General features: G+C 43.1%; 1 protein-coding gene across 10 annotated transcripts in view; it reads right to left on the bottom strand.

The window, feature by feature from the left end:
- TCF7L2 (transcription factor 7 like 2) overlaps positions 1-17,730 on the bottom strand; it is a 172,951-nt gene extending 155,221 nt beyond the window's left edge. For all 10 annotated transcript variants that reach the window (XM_062496367.1, XM_062496366.1, XM_062496365.1 and 7 more), the window contains exons 1-3: positions 17,453-17,730; positions 17,057-17,123; positions 16,749-16,873 (exon numbers count right to left, since the gene is read on the bottom strand). In XM_062496367.1, the coding sequence (XP_062352351.1) occupies positions 16,749-16,873; positions 17,057-17,123; positions 17,453-17,641 (381 nt within the window). In that variant the 5' untranslated portion in view covers positions 17,642-17,730. The remainder of the gene's footprint in view (positions 1-16,748; positions 16,874-17,056; positions 17,124-17,452) is intronic.
- Between the last annotated feature and the right edge of the window lie 4,329 nt (positions 17,731-22,059).

A 22,059-nucleotide genomic window follows, 5' to 3' on the forward strand; every position in this document is an offset into this window, starting at 1 on the left:
TCAAATGTTGCCATGACCTCAAGTTTGCAGAAAAAGAAATCTCAATATATACTTAAAATACACATGTGTGTGTTTACATCTATTAAATGCGTATGCATATATCAGCGTTAAAATAATACTATAAATATTGGTGTTATATAGATTATAGATGTTGATACAGATATTAACACACTATTTTAATATATAACAGATCTTAATAGTTTCCTATCAATCTCTTCCAGATTTCTGCACTAAACCCCTGGTTCAGAATTAGCTCTATTTAAATATGTTCAAGGCTTATTTTGAGCACAGTTTTTAGTAGTACTTCTATAAAATCTGCAAACATTTATTGAAGCTTTTAAACAGAAGTTTATGTTAAAAATTAACCATTACCCTGGAAAAATAGTTAATTATATCTTCATAAATTTGTAGCTGTTAAGCCATCCAAAACACTATGCAAAAGCCAGCTTCATTTTAGTTCAGATGTAGTTCCTCCCCTGTTTCCAACTGTTCCAAGATGTTGGTATCTCTGACTACATTGATGTGCTCATTTGATTAAAACCAAGTATTTCTACTGCAATTCTTGAATGAACCACTCTCTCAGGTTTTGCAGGCCCAGAAGTATAAATTAAATCTGAAATCTGGGACTTGGTTTGGGTGGGCAGTGTTCCTTCAAGTTGTAAAAGCACTCAAGTAACACCACATGTTAACTGTCCCTCTCTGGCTTTGTCATCTAATGGGACATCACTCCTTGGTGTTTATCAGCACAGGAGGCCCATTCATCACAGGGGGCCACATTCCCCTCTTTTTTCCCTGAACACGAGTTAGAATTGGCTGACCCTGGACCTGAGTCTTTGTCCGGGTCAGAGAGAACAAGATGCCACCCAGTGCCCACCTCACGCGCTCAAGCATTCCCAGTACAGGGACAAATCTTACTACAGTAGCAGAAAAAAAGTCATTTAGCTGCTCAGAAGGTGACCCCACCTAGGTGCTATGCAACAGACTAAACACCACATGATGTTAAAATGACTGTATATAGCATGGAACAGGCTGAATTATAAAAATTTCTGAGGCAGAAAACATACATACATACATAATTCTGCTAACAAAGGAACAAAGAAACAGGTGCAAACAGCAGAAATTAATACAATCTATACTGATAAACACTGAGGAAGAGCAAACCAACACCAGTTTCATCTTCTGTTAGGTCAGTGTATACACATTCATGCAAAAAGAAATCATTAAATTTCTTTTTTTTAATTCATTTCTTCCCTCTACTTGGATAATAAGTCTTTAACTTGCTTCAGTAAAATCCACGTAACTGCAAAGGCAAAGAATCACCATAACCACTACCTTATATCACCTGCCAGAAATAAGATCACCTCAACAACCTCAACAAGTTTGCAATTCAGAGGTTAATCTTCTTAAAGTTTTAAGGCAAATCATTACTCATTATCCTACTGCAACTACAATCTTTAGCAGAAGGTCACACCATCCACCAAAGAGAAAAATACCGATTTCTAATGGTTCAAACCATGGCACATCATGAAGGACTGTTTTAGCCACCTTCCAGCCAGCCTCCAATCAGTGAAAAGTATTTCTTTCTGTAACTTCAAATTAGCCTTTAATAAAGAACTCTGATTGTTTCCCCAGTGTAAGCCAGGCTGCCTGACATTGTTTGGAAGGTAACTCATCCTCCTCTGGGCATAGGTACAACCACAACTACTTTGGTGCCTAACCAAGACAGGTAACTACCGGTTTGTCTCTTGATCAAACAGTCTCATACCTGAGCCACCTGTTGTGCTACACAGCTGAGTTATTACTCTTTGAAAAAGAACGGTAGGTAACTTCTGAACCATTTCACAGGCAACAGCCTTTTTCTCCCCTCCTACATGAACTGAAATGCCAAATACCAAACCTATTTGTAGCAGTCAGGATTAGTTCTAACAGGAGAACCACTGAGAGGATAAACTGATCTGAACATTTATCTAATCACTAACCATCATTCCTACTTATTACTTTATTGTACCCCAAATACACAGAGTACTTCGTATAATAGCGAAAGCTTGACCTGTGCCTGGAGGAACTTCCAAGAGGAGGAAAGAAACTGAAATAAGATGAAACTGTAAGAGAAACCAATCTCAAGTTACAACCGCTTCTGATTACAACCACAGCAAGGACATGGATCTTGGCTTTCATTCTGCAAGAACCTCTTAAAGCCATTACTAGAACTTCCCCAGAGAAAGATAACCCTCTGTTAGATAATCAGGAAATTACACAAAACTGCAAATCTCTGCATCAACATAACAGACTACCAAGAGGAGGTGTCGTACAGGCTCCAGCACTTCATGCTCCTGGCTGTATTGATGTTCTTGCCATCTCTGAAGGTTGATCTGGAGGCATGAGACAGCAAGTCACCTTTGGAAACTACACACACCTTCACCTTCAGAGGAAAATCATCCTGGGAGCCAGACATCCCGACTGTCTTGACTGTGCTCCTACCAAACACAGCATACCCACGTGAACACACACCTAATGCAACTTGCTGATTGTATCAGTGCATTGCAGTTGGGGCTGGTGATTGCTGGCACCACAAAACACCCCAGTGTCCCAGCACCTCAGTTCCATGCAAACATTCAGGTTGAGATGTGATCATTGGGAAGGCAATCAGTGTGCAAGATCATTACCATCCACCTCATGCAGCTATACCTCGAACAGTGACTCCATGAAAGTGGTATGAGGGTGAGGTAGGGAGGAAAGAGGAGTGTAGTGTTTATTTCCTTTTAGCTTTCCATTTCATATGCATTCAGTGCCATGTCTGAACATGTTCAGACATTTATTCCCCTCCCCATTTACCCTTCCTCCAAATCTTTGTCCTACAAATTTTATCTAGGATCAGAAAATTAAGCTGAATTCGTTTCTCTTTCTTGTGCTCACAGAGTAATCAAAGGACTTTGCAATCCAAATTCTGCACTTGTGTACACCTGCGTTAACCCCATTGTCCTCAAATTATTCCCTTAACAATGGCTGTGGGTTTGTACAGGTGTAGAACAAACCCTGTAATTGGAATTTAACAAACAATTCCAACAGCAGAGGGGAAAAAAAAAAAAAGGAAAGTAAGACTTCATGAGACTCCAGCTCACTCTTTGTGGCATCAGCTAACATATTCAAGGAGCAGCGAAAAAAAAAAACAAAACACAAAAACAAATTTCAAAGGCAGTTAGCATGTGCGGATGCTGGCAGGGCAGGAAACTCAGGAGATTTCTAAATACTGCCCATTTTCTACTTGAATCCACAAACCAGAGCAATAGCACAGAGTATAAATGAAGAAGTTGCTTCTCATTTGCACCAGTTTTTCAGTACTCTCTTTAGTCTCCTTCCTGCTTCACAAAGTATTTTGCTTCCAAAATAAACTTTATAAGCTTCCTCATGGGATCACAACTTAGGCCATGATCCTCCAAGCCCAAAAGCACAGACCCAGCTGGGCTGGAGACAATTCCTCAGAGGGCTGGTATGGAGGCAAGCCCAGAGCATGTGCAGGACTGGGGCTTTGGCCCACCAGCTCCAGGGAAGGGAAGCACCTCCAAACTGCTTTTCCAGTCACAAACAACATCAACAGCAGGCAGAGAAGCAAACCAGAGCCAGGCAGAAAAGCAGGAGTGAGGAAAAGCCGCACAACAAGGAGACTACATTGTCTGCTCTGTGTTGCCACCTCAACTAAACTTGACAGCTGTTCTTCCAGGCTGAACTGGACTTTACACAGCTGTAAAATCAAATAAAAGCTTTCTGTTGCTGTCATGAGCTCTGGCTTGCAACCACCACTTCAGTTTCCTCCACCCCTCTTTCTCCAGGCACCAAGCCACAGCCAGGACATGGACTGTAGACATGGTTAGGCTTTGTTGTGATGGATAACTTGGTCACAACAGTCTAATGGGAAATGTTATCCAGCTAGCAAATGAATGAGATCAGTGACTTTATAGGCCGAGCAATTACTCCTCAGTGATGCAGAATTACTACAGAGAACTCAACACTGAAGATATGCCCAGTACTGACAAATCAACAAACCAAGAAATTAATTACCAGCTGAGAAAATAACGGACAAGGGCTAAGACTGAGAAAGCCATGTTCAAAAGAGGTCCATCATTTGCAACAAGTACATTCTCAACAACAATTAGTTCTGGTACAATTAGTACCACACTGGTACTCTTTTGAGATGGTAGACATCACAATTGGTCTGCAAACCATCAATGGTTGAGACAAAACAGCATCATCGAAAAATGGAGACATTGTTCAACGTGACCATGGCATTGTCCAATACACAAACCCCACTCTATGCTCGAACACTGCTGAAGCAATTCAGCATTTACTTCCAGGAAAATCAGCACCTCCCAACTCCTCTTTGCAACTCCAAGACAACTTCTCCATGATCAGAAAGCACTGCCATATTCACACACGATGCTCATACACAAGGCAACTGAACTAGAGGAACACGTGCTGCTGAACATTAATAGGTAATTTTGCAATGCAAACTCCAAGACAAGTAATTTTTCCATAGTTTTTCATGCTAGGGCGCAACCATGTAAAAAGAAAAGAAGTCTGCTTTTTGCTAAAACATAAGGAGATCTAGCCAAATTCTTCTTCATCATCATTATTAAGCGGAAAGTAATTGAAGGAGGATGAAAGGGGAAAAAAAAAAATCAATCTATACAAGAACACATGATCTCTGAAATACAATTTTCACAGCCATCACTACTTGCTTTAACAATGTATCCATATCAGCAGCAAGACCTTCCTTTACCCTCCGGTCCATCCATACCTTAGGAACTCGCTGCAGTTGCTGGCTGATCCCAGGTCTCCAGAGGAGAAGAGGGGAGGAGACATCCAGCACTCACAGGGTGCCAACAAAACACCTGACTAGCCAAGCCAGGGGTCTTCAAGGCAATGTGATACAGAAAAACACAAGACAGAGTCAAGACATTGGCCTAAATTGCTCCTCTCTCTCCTCTGCATTCAGATGCAGAGATGAATGAAGGGGAGAAACACAACACTGACTAAATGATTAAGTAAATTAGCCAAGGTTGCCAGCTCCAAACCTTAACAAAGTGGTGATCCTACATTATTTTGGGGAGAACAAATAAAAAGTAATCACAAAACCTAAGCAGCTATTTAAATGGAATCTAAATTACCAACATTATACCCAGGATGATTACTTAAGAAACCCAAGGAGCTTGGTATTTTCTTTTCTTTAGGAGTAAAGGAGTACAGGAAATTCAGCAGTCACATTTTCTTCCTCAGGCAAGAACACCCACACTGCTCACTCACTCATTCACTCCCATTTTTCTCTGTGCAGTGTCTGACCAAGAAGAGCCCAGACTGAGTCCTCCAGACACTCCTGCATCGTGCACAAAAACAATCCTGATTTTTACAGTTTCATTTGGCTTGTTCACAAGACTCAGTCTCATGTAATCCACGGGCCTCATCCTTCTCCTAATAAGAGCAATGGCAAAACTCCAGCTGATTCAGTAGTTCTGGACAGACCTTGCAGTGGCAAGAGGATAAACTTGCAGGGCCCAAGCCTTATCCATTCACTTTTCTTGCTTCCACAAGTAATTATTTTAAAAATAATGGGACTGCTCCTAAGAGTCAAACATGCAGAGTAAGAGCAGAAACCAACTGAGAAATATTTGGGGCTCCCCCTCCACCACAGCACAAGTGCACAAGTGCATTTTCCCAAGCATCCTCTTATTCTGGTAAATCAAATGACAGCACCAAAAAAAACTTAAAAAACAAAACAAAACAAGCCTAAAAATGCCATTGGAGGCAGGAAGAAGAAACCTATGTCCTTCTTTTAAAGGAAGGACAATCAAATGATGAGTAGCTGAAAATGTGGCCACACACACACACTCCTTCATATACACATACATACACAGAGGCAGTTCATCAGAAGTGAATCGGAGAGAGAAAGATGAATTTGAACCTTTTATCCCCTGTCCTTTATAAAGGCTGCCACTCAGTAAACGGAGATTGCTCTAATTACTGTGACAATTCTGCACCCTGTTCAAACAACTTTTGTGCTCTGGACAGGTTTCTCTGCGAGTTTGAAATTCTTGGCCTGAGAACCACTCTTGTCTAAAAGAGGTTTCTCGTTGCAAACGCAGAATGCAACACTAACAAGTTGTCCCTCTTTTCAGCTCCTTTCATTCTCCTCTTTTCCAACTGCCTGATTCAGGGCTTAATGGAAACTTGTCAAGGCTTTTCTTCCCACAAACCCTGTAGAGCCCCAAGGCAATCTGTGCACAGAGCAACCACAGGAATCTCATATTGTCAATTAAAATTGAATAGACACCTGATAACCAAGTATGCATTCAAGAATAATATACATCACATGCATATACACAGATGTACCTGTGTAGCCAGTCCAGTGTCCATATTTGGGCACACCAGCACCACAGCAACTCACTACTTTCCATTTACAACCACCCAGTGAGACCCAGGTTCTAGTTTTCACTTTTTCATTCCATATTTATTAAATTTAATTTCACATTTATGAAATTAAAAACTAAGTACTTTCAAGTACTGTAGTCGAGCAACAGAATACAATGGAAAATAAACTAGCTACATATACCAAGCACTTGGCCTTTAATAACCCTGGGGATTGTAGTAAAGATATTTAGTTGCTATCCAGATAAAATAATTTCTGTGTATATTCTTTGCACAGTGGTTTGTGACCAGTGTAGCAGTTATGTTCATGACTAGCTCCTGTAAGTACCTTTTTTTAATTTAATTGACACAGACATGATTTAAGCTACATTTTATGGTGCAGTTTAAGAATTAATAAAAATCCCATGGGAGAATGTAACAAGGATTGAAGTAAACTGAGACATTTGGTTAATAATAATAATAATAATAAAAATCTCGACTTGCAGAAAGACAACTACAATCTGTAACTCCTCTGAAAGGGAGAAAACCTTCCTGTAAATGTCACATAGAAAACAAAGATAGAAACACTGACTGCCATCTTATTCTTCTGATGTGTTCATTCAAGGTCATACCTTCCCCTGGATTCTTTAATATTGGCAAACATTTATAGTAGAGGAGTTCCAATAGCTGTCTGTTCATCCTGGGCATAGATCAATGCATCATCTATACACCGACTTCCAGACCTTGTCTATGTCAGAGTAGTGGTCCTGGTTTTATAAATCTCTTAAATCTAATTAAACCAATGCAAACCTCTTACTGTCTATGTTCCCAAACCAGTTCACTCATTTAACCAAGTTAAAATTATTCAGGCTAGGGTTTAAAGCAGTTCCAAGAGAACCTTTATTAAATATTAGTATCAGTTAAAACCAGAAATCAATGTAGTGGTTTTTCTCCAGAACAGAGAGCCTATAGTCTCAGACTTTTTCCAGATCATTATTTAAGGAGTCACTGACTCCAGCGGGTGTTCGGATGTGCTCCAAGAGGTACACCTCCACCTTTTCTTGCTCTATTTTTCCCTTTCTTAAAATAGGACAAATTGTTTCTATTGTATCAATATCCAAGAATCTCTCATATTCCCCAGAATTTTTGCAGTATTTTCAGTTGGATATTTCTATTACCTTATTACTCCCCACATCCTCCTTTTGTACTGGCTTTTTTTGGGGGGGGGGAGGGGGGGGTGTTTTTTGGGGTTTTTTTGTTTGGTTTGGGGTTTTTTGGGTTTTTTGTGTCTCTGCCGCATCACCACCAATAGTGAATTAAGCAGCAGAGAATGATTTTGTTTTATATAGCATCTTTAATGCCACAGATACTTTGAAAAGACCTACAAAGCTGTGAAATAAACACAAGTTGAACACATTTATATATTCATACTTGGTAGCCATAGGCATACAATCATACTTCCCATGGAGCCTAGAGCACTAAAACCTGTTCTGCCAAGAGGGGAGAACAGTTAGGCAGGACTAACTATGTCAGTAAGAAGAACAAAAATTAATAAGTCCAACTAGAGTCCCTCCTGAATTCAGCCTCACTCCCTAGATGAATGCCTCCAGGAGTTTGGTACCCAAAACATCTGACCCCAAAAAGAAACTGCCCTCCCATCATCTCTCTCCTTGAACTTCCTTCATCAAGCAGCGAATGCATTTCAAACAACATAAATCCATTCTCCACTCAAAGCCTACTTGGTTCCTATAATTTCTGTCATTTTCCTGTCATCATTTCTTCTTTGCTGAAGCTAGCAGCATATGAGTCAGAGAACAATCATTAACTTTTACAACTTCCATACAAATCCACCTACTCATATTAGAAAAGCAGAATTGACATGCAACACAGCCTCAGACCAAACCCTGATCCTGCCAGGATGCTCCACACTTCCGTGGGAAAGTTGGATGCTGCAGAAGCAGGAGCTCATTCAAGAATGCACCACTGGAAATGGAACTTTACTTCCCTCCCCCACCCCCCACTCCCCCCCCCAACAGCAAAGGACCATGAAGAAGCAGCAATACATCAATATCATATTAGGTTGAGTTTGGCTTTCTCAATACCTTCATCCACTTTTGAAGAACTTGGCCATTGGTTCAAGACACACGGGGCCTGATGCAAAGCCCTTCGTTATTAATAGAAGCCTTTTTTCCACTGACTTCAATGGATCTTGGACCAAACCCAAGGAAGACAAGATTTCACAGCAGTAAGAGTGACACACATTCTCCTCATTGGAAAAAAAAAAAAAAAAAAAAAAAAAGAAAAAGAAACAATACGAAGCATTTACGATGTCAGTCTGTATAGCACCGTTTTGTTTGTGTTTTGCTTTTTTAAAATAGGCTCTAGGCTGTTGGATTAGCACACACAAAAAGTCTCTCTGAAGGTGGAAGGGATCACAGATACATAATAATCCCAGTACCTGGCTCAACTAGGATATAGAGGCATCCTCTACCACAACGTTTCTTCTAAGTTGCTGCAGCCACTCTTTAAAGTGTCCCAGCACTAGAAACTCCAGTAACAGTTACAGTATTACCCATGATGAATTAATTTATATTAATATGGCTATCACGCGCATTTCCATATGAAACCCATTGTTCTGGAACATTAATAAAAACCTCACTAAGTGAAGTAATATGGTACCCCTATGCTTAGTTTAAAGATATTTAAAATAAATACATTTAGAAGAAAATTGCTAATATCTTTAGTTTATCATATTTGGCACAGCAAGCAGAAACCCAGTTATCTTCTCAGTACGTATTTATAGCATCACCCGTTCCCATTCATTCTGCATTTTCTTAGAGAATCTGCTGTACCCTACATCTGCAATTCATTGACTTTACAATTTACCACATGTTGAGATGGAGAGGTCTCAGCTCCATTTGAATCACTGCACAAATATGCAAGTGATTTATCGTTTTAAAACTAAAGACTGCAGAAGAACGACTCCACTTTTCCTGAACATTACTCCTTCTGGCAGACCATGAACAATTACAGCGCGTACTAATTAAGCTCTGTAAATGTGCTGTGCCCTGCTAATGCCTACCAGGCCTCAAATTTAGTTGCATGAAGCCAAACTTCAGCCAGCGACTTAACTCATTCAGCACTGCCCAGTTGCCTGAGCGTGACCCCACAAAGAATAAGGGTCGAGGGTTTAGCCAACCTAAAACAAAGGCGTGAGACTGAACAGATTTTGCCGGAAAGAATCGCGGGGGAGGGGGGTGGGAAGCATCTCGGGAATGAGAGGAACATCCTTGTTGATAACCTGTTAAAAAGGTACAATATCACACCAGCTTTGCAGCGCAGTGCTGGGGGATTCGGATCTGTCCCCGGGGGCTAATAAGTCACAGAGCTCCATTGATTAGGGAAATGCATAAAACCTTCAACAAAACTGTACAGCTATTTGTGGAAGAGACGAATTGACAGCCCCTCTTAAAAAAAAAAAAAAAAAAAGTCAGGCTTTACATGGTTCTAGAAGAAAAACATATGGTCGCAGCTTTCCACCACACATAACCCTGCCTTTTTCTTAAATTAGTCTCCAAGCATAACAGTAACCTATGGGGAACCTGAAATCAACAGCTGGAGAAATTAAAGCTAAAAGTAACACCTAGGCATATTTGAGTAATCACATTATCTTGTTAAAACACACACACCCCCAGCACAGAAAAGACAGCAGCACTTCAAATCTGACTGTCCACTCTAGCAAAGCGTGTGTAATGGGGAGTGAGCCGAGAACAACGAGCTTTGCTGAGGGAAGCACTGCTTCTTTCGGGCCCCAGACTCTCCTGACACTTAAGAGTCAATCCCCAGATCCCAAGCTTCCCCTCCAACCATCCATTCAAATCCTGGCGTTTCCCCCCCGCCCCCCCAAGTTTCTACAATTTCTCCTCACGCTCCAGCATCCCTCCTTTGTCCTCCAATTACTCTCCAGTGGCCCCCCTGCTCTCACAGTGCCTCCCCCCAGTTAACCCCTCCCCAAAACACCACCCTGTGCACGTCCCCCTGCTCCCCTCCACGCTGACCTACACGTCCATCCTACATTGTCCCTTCCAGCAGGACACAGGGCTTCTCCCCTAAAAACTGCCTCTAACCTCAACATCTTCATTCATTCAGCGCATGTTTTCCCTTAACGTGGGCTTTTGCTGCTTTTCTAAGAGCCCCTGTTTTATATACACAAACCAGTCTGACACATGTATTTCCAAGCATCCTCCTTCTGCGTAAAACCTGAGGTAGTTTTTTCTTTCGTCCCCAGCTCAGCGGTATGTGAGAAAATTAAAGGACATTTCCAGGTGGCATCTGTCTTTAAATGTTTGCTTGTGCCGGTATCTAGGAAATACTGCACAATACTGCTGAGACCTCTGTAAAGGACACGAGCTGTGCTAAACTTCTTCCCTCTTTCAGCCTGGCTGCATTACCCACTGCCCAGCCTCTACAGCACCACAAGCGTTAATTATAAACTTAGGAGCATACGTAGTAAAAAAATAAAAAATTAAAAAAAAAAAAAGGACAAACACAAACCAGCAGTTGGGAGGAGCAGTAGAAATATTAATCCCTTTTAGGTGGGGAGAGAAAGGATTTCCATATCTCCCCCACACACCCCCTGCACCACACTTCATCTCTCATTGCTTATAATTAGTGAAAGAAATTTGACCCACTGCCAGTGTCTGTGGACCTTGGATATTATAAGGCCAGCGTGGCGTCAAATATCTTAACATTCATAAGTGTTATAGGCTGTAAATAAACCCCGTGGATTTATGACCCTGCGGTGCTTGCCAGCAAACGACTGTGGCACATTTCTTTCAGCAGACCTGTCGAGGTGCAAGTTTGCCTTTGGTTGTAAAATTAACCATTTCCTTCACAAATGTGCCCAATTAAAAGTCAAAGTTTTAAGTCTTACTTACATATTTGCCAGGACATGGGACTAAGGAGACACCCGGGGAACACAGCTTTAAACATCCCCCCCAAACCTCACAACTCCCTCCAAAGCGAAACTTCTCACAACAACCCCAGTGTGCAAGGAAGTGTCGATTTCACCAAAAAACCCTGAAAAAAACCCAAACTGACAACCTGACCGCTGTTAGATTTCTACGTGCCTCATTTTTGGCTGCTCTGAGGCTGGGGGGAGCAGGCGTCTCCCCCAAGGCTGCGCCTGCAGAAGGATCTCCTCCCTTCCCCCAGGATAATGTCATCTGCTTCCTGTGTAGGAGAGCATTTGCTAAATCCAGGTTGTCTCATGCTTAACTGCCAATAATCCAACTTCCACATAACTCCCAGACAGCTGGGAAAAGGTCCTTAGAGTTTTTAGTCATGGTACAGAAACACACGTCCACACAAAAAATCTGCAGCTGTCCTTTTTCTCTACACCACATTTTTTATCTGATTTTGGGGCCCGCTCATGAAAGTCCTGACAAATTTAAAACATTTTTACCTACATTCTAGTTTACAAGCGCCAGTGAAAGCTGCAACATATTCCTTCCTTCCTCCCTCCATCTTCAGCTGACAAATCAGCACATACTTTCTTGAACAAAAAATGAAGGGGAAGAAGGGAAAAAATAAACCACACCACCCTATTCAACATCCACAGTCCTTGCATGAATGCATTCAAAAAACGTGAAAAGGCATCTACTGTATTTTTTTTCACTACAAATCAGCCACTGGTGCACCTATTAAAATTGTTCGATTTCCAAAGCAAATATTATTTTTAATGAAGTGCAGTCCTGCAATTATCCTGTACACTCAAGTAACAGTACTGCATTATATTGTTTTGCAGGGTCCCAGAAACATGAAACTTTTCTCTAACTAATTTTAATAGCCCCCCGAAGAGAAACTGACAGAGTAAGCAAAGCAGCATTTGCTCCAGAATAAAATCTTATCAAAGAGAACAAAAAAAGAAGAAAGAAAAAGAAGAAAATAAAAAAAATAGAAGAAAGAAAGAAAAAAGACATAGCATTAAAAATATATCAGCTTCTTTACTGCAAATAAGTTAACAAACACAGTCTGCCACTGTACACCAGCTATGCTAATGCTATAGCAGAGTGATTCAGCAATCTATCTAATTAAGCACGAGGAAAGTTTCTTTATGGAGGTTCCATTTGATTTACATCACAGGATCATCAGTTCTTATTTAACAGCTTGTTTTTACACAAGTCCAGAAACTTTATTAAAAGCATGTCCATTCATTTTTTTAAACAAAGTGAGTAATTCCCTCTCCACTGAATAGCTCTGTATCATAAAGTACCAAAGTGCTGACATATTAAGTTGTATCTACATTATTAAACTAGTTGGTGGACGTTAATACTATAATCCATACAGCAGACATTAAACCTCAACCATAAAGATTAGTAAAGAATTAATATTGTCACATCGAGACTGAAACCTTAACACTCCAGCCATAAATATTTCTGAAGGAGATGAAAAACAATTAGCATAAATACCAAAGAAGGGCAAGAACACCTGTTCTTTTTCAGGGCGATAAGCATTTTATTGTTCTCTATTTAAAATGTAATGACCTGTGTAATTACAGTAATATTACATTGTATTGCAAGGGCTTGGAATGTCACACTTTGAAAAGTGTTGTCAAAACAATTGGAGGGAGGGAAAAAAAAAGGGACCACCATTAACCCTTCACACCCCGGGGTCTAAAGCTTTTGTATTAGGAAGGATTGCATTGTTTGATTCAGTAGATAAAGAAAAACATCAATTTTTCAAGGCTATTAATAAGAAAGTGTCTCTTCCTAAGCATAAAAATTAAGGCGATGGGGTTGCTCTCCACCACAGCTATTCCCAACTCCCAAACTTCAGGGCCAAACATAAGCTTACCCCTACTGTCTCACTCAGTCAGCAACAACTTAGGGGAAAGGAAGATGCAACAGTACTAGTAAAAATAAGAGCATCCGCCAGCAGGGTTTTCTCACATCACACTGCATCTATTTGCTTACCAAAAGCATTATCCAAGCTCCAAATTTAAGCTAAAAATCAAGTACACCACTTCTACGTTTTCCACCACTGAAAGGAAAACTGTTTCCTTTACTATCCCTAGCATGCAACCAACCCCAGTCCCTGTACAAGTGCAGGGATAGAGCTGGTGCTCTCAGATGCATCACTTCATCACTATTTGACTAGACCTCTACCTAATAACATCTATTCTCACAAGCACGCTACAGTATTCTATCAATAGCAAGATTAGCATGCAGAAAAATCCTTGATTTTTAAAAACAAAAATTATTCCTATCAATCTCGATGAAGTGTTTGCAGTATTTAAAGCATTATCCTTGAGAAAAGATTTATTCCTCATAAGCAGATTTTATGATACTTCATAACTCTTCACATTCCTGAAGCAGTAAAGGAGAAACTGCTGCCCACAAGTTTGCTCTTGAACAGACAATTACAGCTGCATTTAAAAAACACAATAATCCCACTACACCCCCAAATAAAGCAACAAAAAAAAAAATCCAGGAAAAAACCACAACAAAAAAACCACACCCACAGACCTTTAAGATTGTACAACAGCAAAAGGAAAAGAAAAACAATTTTGCTACATATCTGTATCACCTCTTTACCTTGCATGCTCTGACACTCAACAAATATGGCTCCAGGAAAAACTAAATAAATAAAAATAAAATTTGTAATTATGCGGAACCATCTATACGTTTCCAACGCGCATTTAAAAATAAAATAAAATCAAACAGGAGAGAGAAAGATCTAGTTCATCTGGAATTGAAAGCTGGTACAGCAGAGAACTAGAAGCCACCTAAAAATAGTGTGTGACAGACAACAGCTATCCCGCTGAATCTTTATAATATTCTGTTCTCAGGCCTAAATAAACAACTTTAATTTTTCCTGGCTATAATTAAGTGGCAGGTACATAAACAAGCATAGGGAATGTGAAAGAATAAGGTTAAGAAGATAGAAGAAGGTTGCTGGAGCCTGGATGTGGAAATAAGAAAATTGCCTATTGAGTGTGGAAATCTCCTTTCAGAATTCATCTGATAACGCAAACAGGCCACCTGCTATACCAACAATAAACCAACCTGTAAGCTTTTGTGCAGCACCTTTAATTCACACGAACCCAACATTCCTATGGAGGCCTTTTTTACCGGTGGGGGAGCAAGGGGAGGAATGCTCCAGGAGAACTAACTGCTGAAGGATCCTATCCCCACATGCTAAGGGAAAAGGGATCTCTAATAGACGTAATGAGGGAAAAAGAGCTGTAGCTGTTGTAAGAAAAATGCTTTAAGAAAAAGGCAGCAGAGGTGTGCTTCCTATTAGTCTGCACTTGGAACAGTGGAATGCATTGAAGGTAAAAAAACGAGAGAAAAAAAAAAGGGGAATACAAAGCTTCACAATTTGCAACAAAGTAATTTGGAACAAAGATTGTTTTGCTATTTGGATTCTGGTACTTATGGAATTCGGAATTTATCATCGTCATCCATATACATGTGGGTGACCATATTCAAAAGAAAAAATATAATGCATTCAGCCTCTGAATTCCCCTCCCCATCATTACAATTGCAAACTGCAGTCACCCCTCTGCTACTGTCCCAGAAATCACCTCCTCGCAAAAAGAGCTTCACAAGCTTCCAAAATAAAACTCTGCCACAGCCCTAACTAAACACATGCAAAGTCAGAAAACCTTCCTCACAACCTCCCTGTCACTCTACATTTACTAATCTGTGTCTACTGACGTTTTACTAAGTGAAAACAAGACTGACCCGATGTTCAATATTTTAATGCTTTAAAACACTTGTAGATCTGATATACTGAAGTTGTCCAAGCCCTCAGTCATTAGTACGGCTTCAACATCTACCCAACAGTAGATCTATTATTGTAAATTGCTATCTCGTGTTACCACAAGGAAAAAAAAAAAGTGTATAAACACACATGGTGATGGTGGGAACGCTTCAGACTCAGAAACACCCAGAAGAAACAAAACAGCAATGCTAAAGCCATCGGTAGGAATCAGTGGTGTTTGGAAGTCCCAGAGGATTTAACCATTTAAAATGAAAAATTTTTAAAACTCTTTCAAAAAGGAAAGAAAAGGTGACACTTGAGAAATCTGATGTCAGAGCAGAGCACACCGTGGGTGACACTACAAGCAGGAAAACAGCTTGGACTATAAAACCCACCAGCAGAGCCCAAAGTTTCCTGGGATCTGGGCTAAGCCTCGCTCTAGCAGGTACACACAGCCTTGCACCCCCTGCCAGTGAACCCCAAGTTAGGGATAGGAAAAAAAAAAAAAAAAAAGAGCAAAAAAATCCACCAAAAAAAAAAAAAAAAACCAAACCCGGACGCTTTCAGCAAATTGTTTTCCTGCCAGCATACTTCCAAGAGGAATTTTGCTCGACTTGTCTGATTATTTTTTGCGCTGCTGTTGTTGTTGCCAGAGCCAAGCGCGGCGAGCTGTTTCCGGACTCAGCCCCGCGCCCTGAGCGCGGCTCCCCCCGCTCCGCTCCGCTCCGGGACGGAGCCGCTCCCCGGGCACGGGCTCGGGCTCGGCCCCGCCGGGCAGGGCAGCGGCGCTCGGCCCCCGCACGCCCCGGGGCGCGGATCGGGGCGGCCGGACCGGGCTGAGCCCGGGCACAACTCGCGGCACCCGCGGCCCGAAGGGGCACAATGAAATCGCCGCTCCCGCAGGCCGGGGCGGGCGAGGGCAGGAGAGGGTTAAGGGGGAGGAAAGGGGAGGGGGAGCCGGCCCAGCCGCCACGGAGGAGGGCAGGAGGCGACGGATCACCATGGAAAACGAGGAGTTTGGAGGAGCGGATCGCGAGCTCGTCCGGGAGAAAATAACCCCCTTCCCCAAGGAAGGGGAGAGAAAAGGGGAAGGGGGGAAAAAAACCCTAACCCCAAACTTCTTGTGTTTTTTTTTTTTTAAATTTGTTTCCAGTTTTGTTTTGAGATTGAAATAGGTGATGTTTGGAATTTGTTTGCTTTTTTTTTTTTTTTCTTCCCCACCCCCCATCGCAGTGGAGGTTGCAAAGACTCAGGACAAAAAAAAAAAAAAAAAACCAAAAAAAAACCAGCCTGCCCACAAAACTGAAAGTAAAAGAAATAAAAGAAAATAATAACAACAAATAAGAAAAATACAAAACAAAATAAAAGAAATAAAAAGGGGGGGGGAAAGGAAAAAAAAAAAGTAACATGGCGAAGTGTAAACAAACCCCCTCCAGCCCGGGCCCGCGGAGTTTGGAAAGTTTGCGGCGCGGGGGAGGGGGCGGCGGCAGGGCCGGGGCGAGCGGGCACCGGGAGCGCGGCGGCGGCGGGAGCCGGGGAAGGAGCGGGGGGGAGGAAAGAGAGGGGGAAAAAAAGGCACTTACCGTTCTCGCCGTCGGAGAGAGCGATCCATTGGGCAGATACGGGCTGCTGAGGTCGGGGATCATTATAAAGGGATAACCCGGGTATGGTGGGCCCTTAAACAACCCTCCATCTTGCCTCTTCGCAGCTAACATGGCGGGGAGACACGAGAGGGAGCGGGGAAGGAAGGGGCAACAGGGGCAAGAGAAGGGAGGAGAGGGGGGAAAGGAAAAGTTTTTTTAGCGAGTGTCCCCAAAAGAGGAGCCGGGCGCCCGGCGGAGGGGCGGCGGTGCGGGGCGGGCGGCGGTGCCGGCCGGGCCCGCGTACTCACCTTCCTCTAAACTTTCCCGGGATTTATCTCTGAAAGTTTCGGACCGAGGCGGGGGCCGCCGCTCCGCCTGGGAGCGAGCCGGGGGTCGGCGTGGGCCAGTTGGGGAAGGGGGTAGTTGGGGTGGGGAGGATGTTTTTTGGGGGGGCGGGGGGGTTGGGGGGAGAAGGGAGATGAGGAGGGATGAAAGGCGAAAAAGAAGGGAGAGGTGCGGGGAGAAGGTGGAAGGGGAAACAAACAGAACAAAACAGAAGGCATCGTTACAAGTTGGTGCCGCGGAGAAAGTTGGGCGCCGGCGGGAGCGGGACCCGGCGCGGCGCCCCCGGCCCCGGGCACAGCGCGGCCCCCGCCCGCCCGCCCGCCGCCCCGAAACGGCCCCGCGGGGGGCTTCCCCCGTACCTCCGAGTCTGAGGAGCTGTTTTGATTCGTTTCTGATTCATTGACGAGAGACGACTTGACATCAGCTAAATCCCTCTCCGCCGAGGAGTTCTCGGAGATCTTCTCCTCCTGCTCCCCTTCGTCTTTGAAAGAGATCAGTTCATCGTTGGCGCCCAGGTCGTCCCCTCCACCGCCGTTCAGCTGCGGCATTTTCCTCCTGCTTCACCCCACCAGCAGCAATTTTGCAAAAAGGGGAAGGGGAAAAACAAAAGGAAAAAAAAAAAAGGAGGGGAATGGGGGGGGGGGGGGAAGGAAAAAGAAGAGGGGGGGGGAAAGTTTGCACCAAAAAAAGAAGAGTCCAAGGTGAAAGTTTCTTTTTTTTCCCCTTCTCTTTCCTCCTGGGGAGGGGAAAAGAGGGAGGAGGAGGGGAGGGAAATGTCTCTTCTTTGCTCCTTTGCACCAGTGACTTTAGGCTTCTTGCTTTCCTTCTTCGGGATTTTCTCTTTCTTTCTTCCCGGGAGCTGCTCGGCGTGCACTGCGCGCACACGCACACCCGCGCACGCACTCGCGGAAAAATTAATAATAATAAAAAATATATAAACCGTGGGGAGGGGGGAGCAGCGGGGGGGAGGGGGGTTAAAAAAAAAAATAATGCAACAAACCAAGCCCAGAAGTCAGCTGTGACGGGGGGGCAGTCGCCGCGGATATGGGGAGCCTGTGCCGCTCGGGTTTGAGTGAGTTGAAGTTGGACTGAGAGCTTTTCAGTTCAAAGGCGGCGCTGATTGACAGATAGAAAAAGGGGGATCGAAATCCGGAGGAACGGAGAAGTCTGGGATCCGGGATTATTGACAGGGAGCGAGAAACACACCAGGCACTTAATGAGATGCAGGAGAGGGCGGGGGCTCCCCGGTGACGTCTGCATAAATAAACAGGTCTGGGGCGCGGGAGGGGGAGGAGGAGGAGGAGGAGGGTGGGGGAAGTAGGAAACTAACAATGATCCTTTTTGGCATGGGAGCGGGAGCGCGAGGGGAGGGCGGCGGGGGCGGGGGCGCCGCTGGGGGGGCCGGGACGCAAAAGGAGGGGAGGGGAGGTTGGCAAAAAAAAAAAATAAAAAATTAAAAATTGTACGCTCTGTAGCTCAGTGCTGCGGGACGGGGGGAGCGAGGGGAAAAGCACTCGAACGGGTGTCTCTGACTCCGCTTTTCGGGAGCGCCAACTTTTACATTCTGGACATTAATAAACATATCATCCCCCCGCAGCCCGGGTTCGCCTGAAGGATGTTTGTATGCCCTTATTATTTGGGTACATGTGACGGCAGGGTGGTGCGGTGGGTGCTTTTTTTAAACCGTTAACATTTTTCATGCCACTCGTTGGAGGTAAGAAACTCCAATCATAATAAACACTAGAATATAGTAAAAGCGGGTTTGTTGTTTTTTTTTTTTTTTTTTCTTCAGCAGCTCTTGGTCCTTGCATTTATTATAGTTATAACACGCAGGACGAAAATGTGTGAGATCACTCGCTGAAGATCAGATATTTCCAAATTATCTTATAGTAAGGCATAATGTTTTCTGGTCCTTGATGTAGCAAAAAAAAAATAAAAAGGGAGAGAGAGAGAGGGGAGGAAAAGGAATGTGACTGCTAAGAAGTTAATTAGCATGGCAGGACGGAGAATCAAGGACTCCCAGACTTCAGAAGTGGAAAGTTGTGGTGGCGTAAACATCACGCTGCTGGGGGAATCAGGGAGAAGGGGGGTCCGGGTCCGGGTCCGGGTCCGGGTCCGGGTCCGGGTCCGGGTCCGGCCGCGGGGTCCGAGCGGGGCCAGGGCTGCCGGAGGTTCCGACCGCTGCTCTGCCTGCGCCGCTACAAAATGGGGAGCAGAGACATGCGGATGCGAGAAATGGCATCTGTGCCCCGAATCTAATGTGGCGAGGGGAAGGAGAAAACAAATTGATCTTCCAGCAGTGACAAATTGTAACAATGGACGAGTCAATTGGAAACTTTAACATGGGCAAGGAACAAAAGGAGGGGAGTGGGGAGGGGGGCGGGGGAAGACAGTAATTTCAATGGGAATTAGTAAATTGCCTAATGGAAATGGTGTTTGAAAGCAAGGGACAGGCTGTACTAAATAATCCAAACATTCCTCCAGAAATCTAACCTGCTGCTCATGCTAAGGGTCATTCAGCACATAGGGTTTCCAAAACAAAGCAAATTTGTCATGCAATATTTAGAGTTTGGGGGTTTCAGCTAAACTGTCTTCTATAAAAAGAATAATAAAAATAATAATACAGAGATCGACAAGGCTAACACGAATTCTCAGGCATTAAAAAGTTCACATAGAAATTTGCATACTAAAGGAAAGATGCAGACAAAATAGAAATAAAAAATCACTGCAACTTACAACTTTAATATTAATCAGTAAAGCAGAAGTAGAGTGAAAGGAAGCATGAAAAGAAGTAAAACAAATGTGTACATTTAATCAGACAGGATTGCATAGGACACAAAGAACAGGGCTAATTAGTCTCAGCAGGTAGGGACTAACCTTCAGACTTCATAAATAAATAAGTCTGTGAACAATGTCTAAGTGGGAATATGGAGACAGAAAAGGGATTATTTTAAGACACCAAGTAAAAACATGACTAATGAAATACTTCACTGTTAACTCAATGTACAAATGTATTGAACAGTTTCTTTTTCCAATGGTCTTTTGACTAACTTGCTTTTTACTTTCAGAAATTGTACTAAATAACTTTCTGTGGGCAGGCACACTCCCCATTTGCCCCTGATTATGTACTTACTGTCTCTGCAAACTAGTGCCTTGCAGGGTGACACCTTAACAAATATTCTCCATTTTTGTTTCCTTTTTGATTTTTAAATGCCTTTATAAATCCCAGAACAATATGAGATTAGAAATACAAATGTGACAGACTCCTATTTATTTTGCAGGGCCATGTGTTATAATTTGATCCAAATGAACAAAAACAGTTCCACAGTTTTGTTTTGTTTTTCTAAGATCTTTTTACAATCTGCTATGGATTTTTCTTTAAACAAGCATGCTTTTGCTTCCCAGTAACTTCTTAGTAGCACCATCAAAAGTTAGTGTGCAGAACAGAGCCAGTTGTTGCCCAAAGCTGGTTGCAGAAGAAGAGCCTGAGTCTGCAGAGACTCACACGCCTGAGTCACATCACTGACAGATGATTCCTGAAGGTGATGGCACACCCGGACTACTCGTGCAAGCCATGTTACTCACAGGGGTAAATGCTGCTACAAGGGAGCTCCGTGTTGTTTGCTCCAATGCCAGCTGGGGTCCTGGGTGTGGAAGTTGGCTCTGGAAGGGCCCCAACTGTGGAAGGTATTTCCTTTCTGCAGCTGGAGGTTTGCCTCCATGGTGGATTCAGAGGAGTCCTGTGAAGGGCCAGGAAACTGCTTTCTAGTTTTCATCATGTTCTTCCTTTTGCAATCTTCCAGGGGTTTGTTTTCAAACTGCAGCCTAGAGCTAGTATGGTTGTGAAGTCCAAAGACTATAGATGGTTTCTAAACCAACGCTGTTTAATTAATGTAGTACAAGTCACTTTGGATAGCTTGTGCATCTGATTTGTTTCATTTCTCTTTATGTAACAATTTGTTTCACAGTCAGGGAAGTGAGAGTTCTCCAGGGGTCAATAGCAGCTGTTGAGTAGTAGGTTCTCAGATGATAACCTTGGATTTAAAAAGTACAGTGTTTAACAATGAAATAAAGGGGGGGAAAAAAAAAGTCAAGCTAGTCCATGGCACGAAATGCGATTTCTTGGTTGAATACCCAATTTTAAGTGACAGCTGGAGAGACAAAACCAGGTGCTCCGCATTCAAGGGATGTTGTCTTTCTTGCCAAGGCTGACCTCTAGCACAGATGAAGAAGTGGAAGTGCTGTTCTCCAAGCTTTTGTAACCCTCACCACTGGGTACAGTGATACCAAGTGCTGAGCTATGGGGTTTGGTGACCGACAAGGGTGTCACCATTTTACACTTTGGCCCAATAGTTTGGTGCCGAGACCGCTGCAGTAGAACAGCAGCAGTGCAAAAGCACGACAGGTTCATCTCTCAGCTCACAGTGCAGTGAGCTGAAGAGGGAAGAGGTTGACATGGGGCAGCCAAAGAAATTTACTGATTTATGAAAAATGTTTTGGAATCTTTAAAGTCTCACCAAAGGCCCAAGCCTTTTTTGGAGAAATACGGCCTGCTAAATGACAGCTGGATCTCCTGGCTAATGTTTACATATTTGGGGTGAGTCATCTGTTTTCACGGTCTTCTCCAAGAGGTCTCAATGTAGGTTGCAATGTGTAAAATTCAAATTATTTATTTTGGAAAGATGAAAGGACTTTGGTTGACCAGGCTGGGATTTGAGTCTACAGCTCAAAGGAATCTGCATGTTTACAAATAATCTTGGATCATTAAATCTGCTCTGAATGTCAAAAAAAGAATCAATATTGAAAAGGTTCCAATAACTGGAAGCAAACACATCTGCCTAGTGTCTTACCAGTACTGGCTCTTCCAGAGTTAGCAATGAAGAGAAATTTTTTCTAGGGCAGACGCGATGACAGCATGAAAACACAGAAACCATGGCTCCTGTCTGTAGTCATTTGCATTGACTGA

This window comes from Cinclus cinclus, chromosome 7, assembly GCF_963662255.1.
Source record: "Cinclus cinclus chromosome 7, bCinCin1.1, whole genome shotgun sequence".
Taxonomy (NCBI): domain Eukaryota; kingdom Metazoa; phylum Chordata; class Aves; order Passeriformes; family Cinclidae; genus Cinclus; species Cinclus cinclus.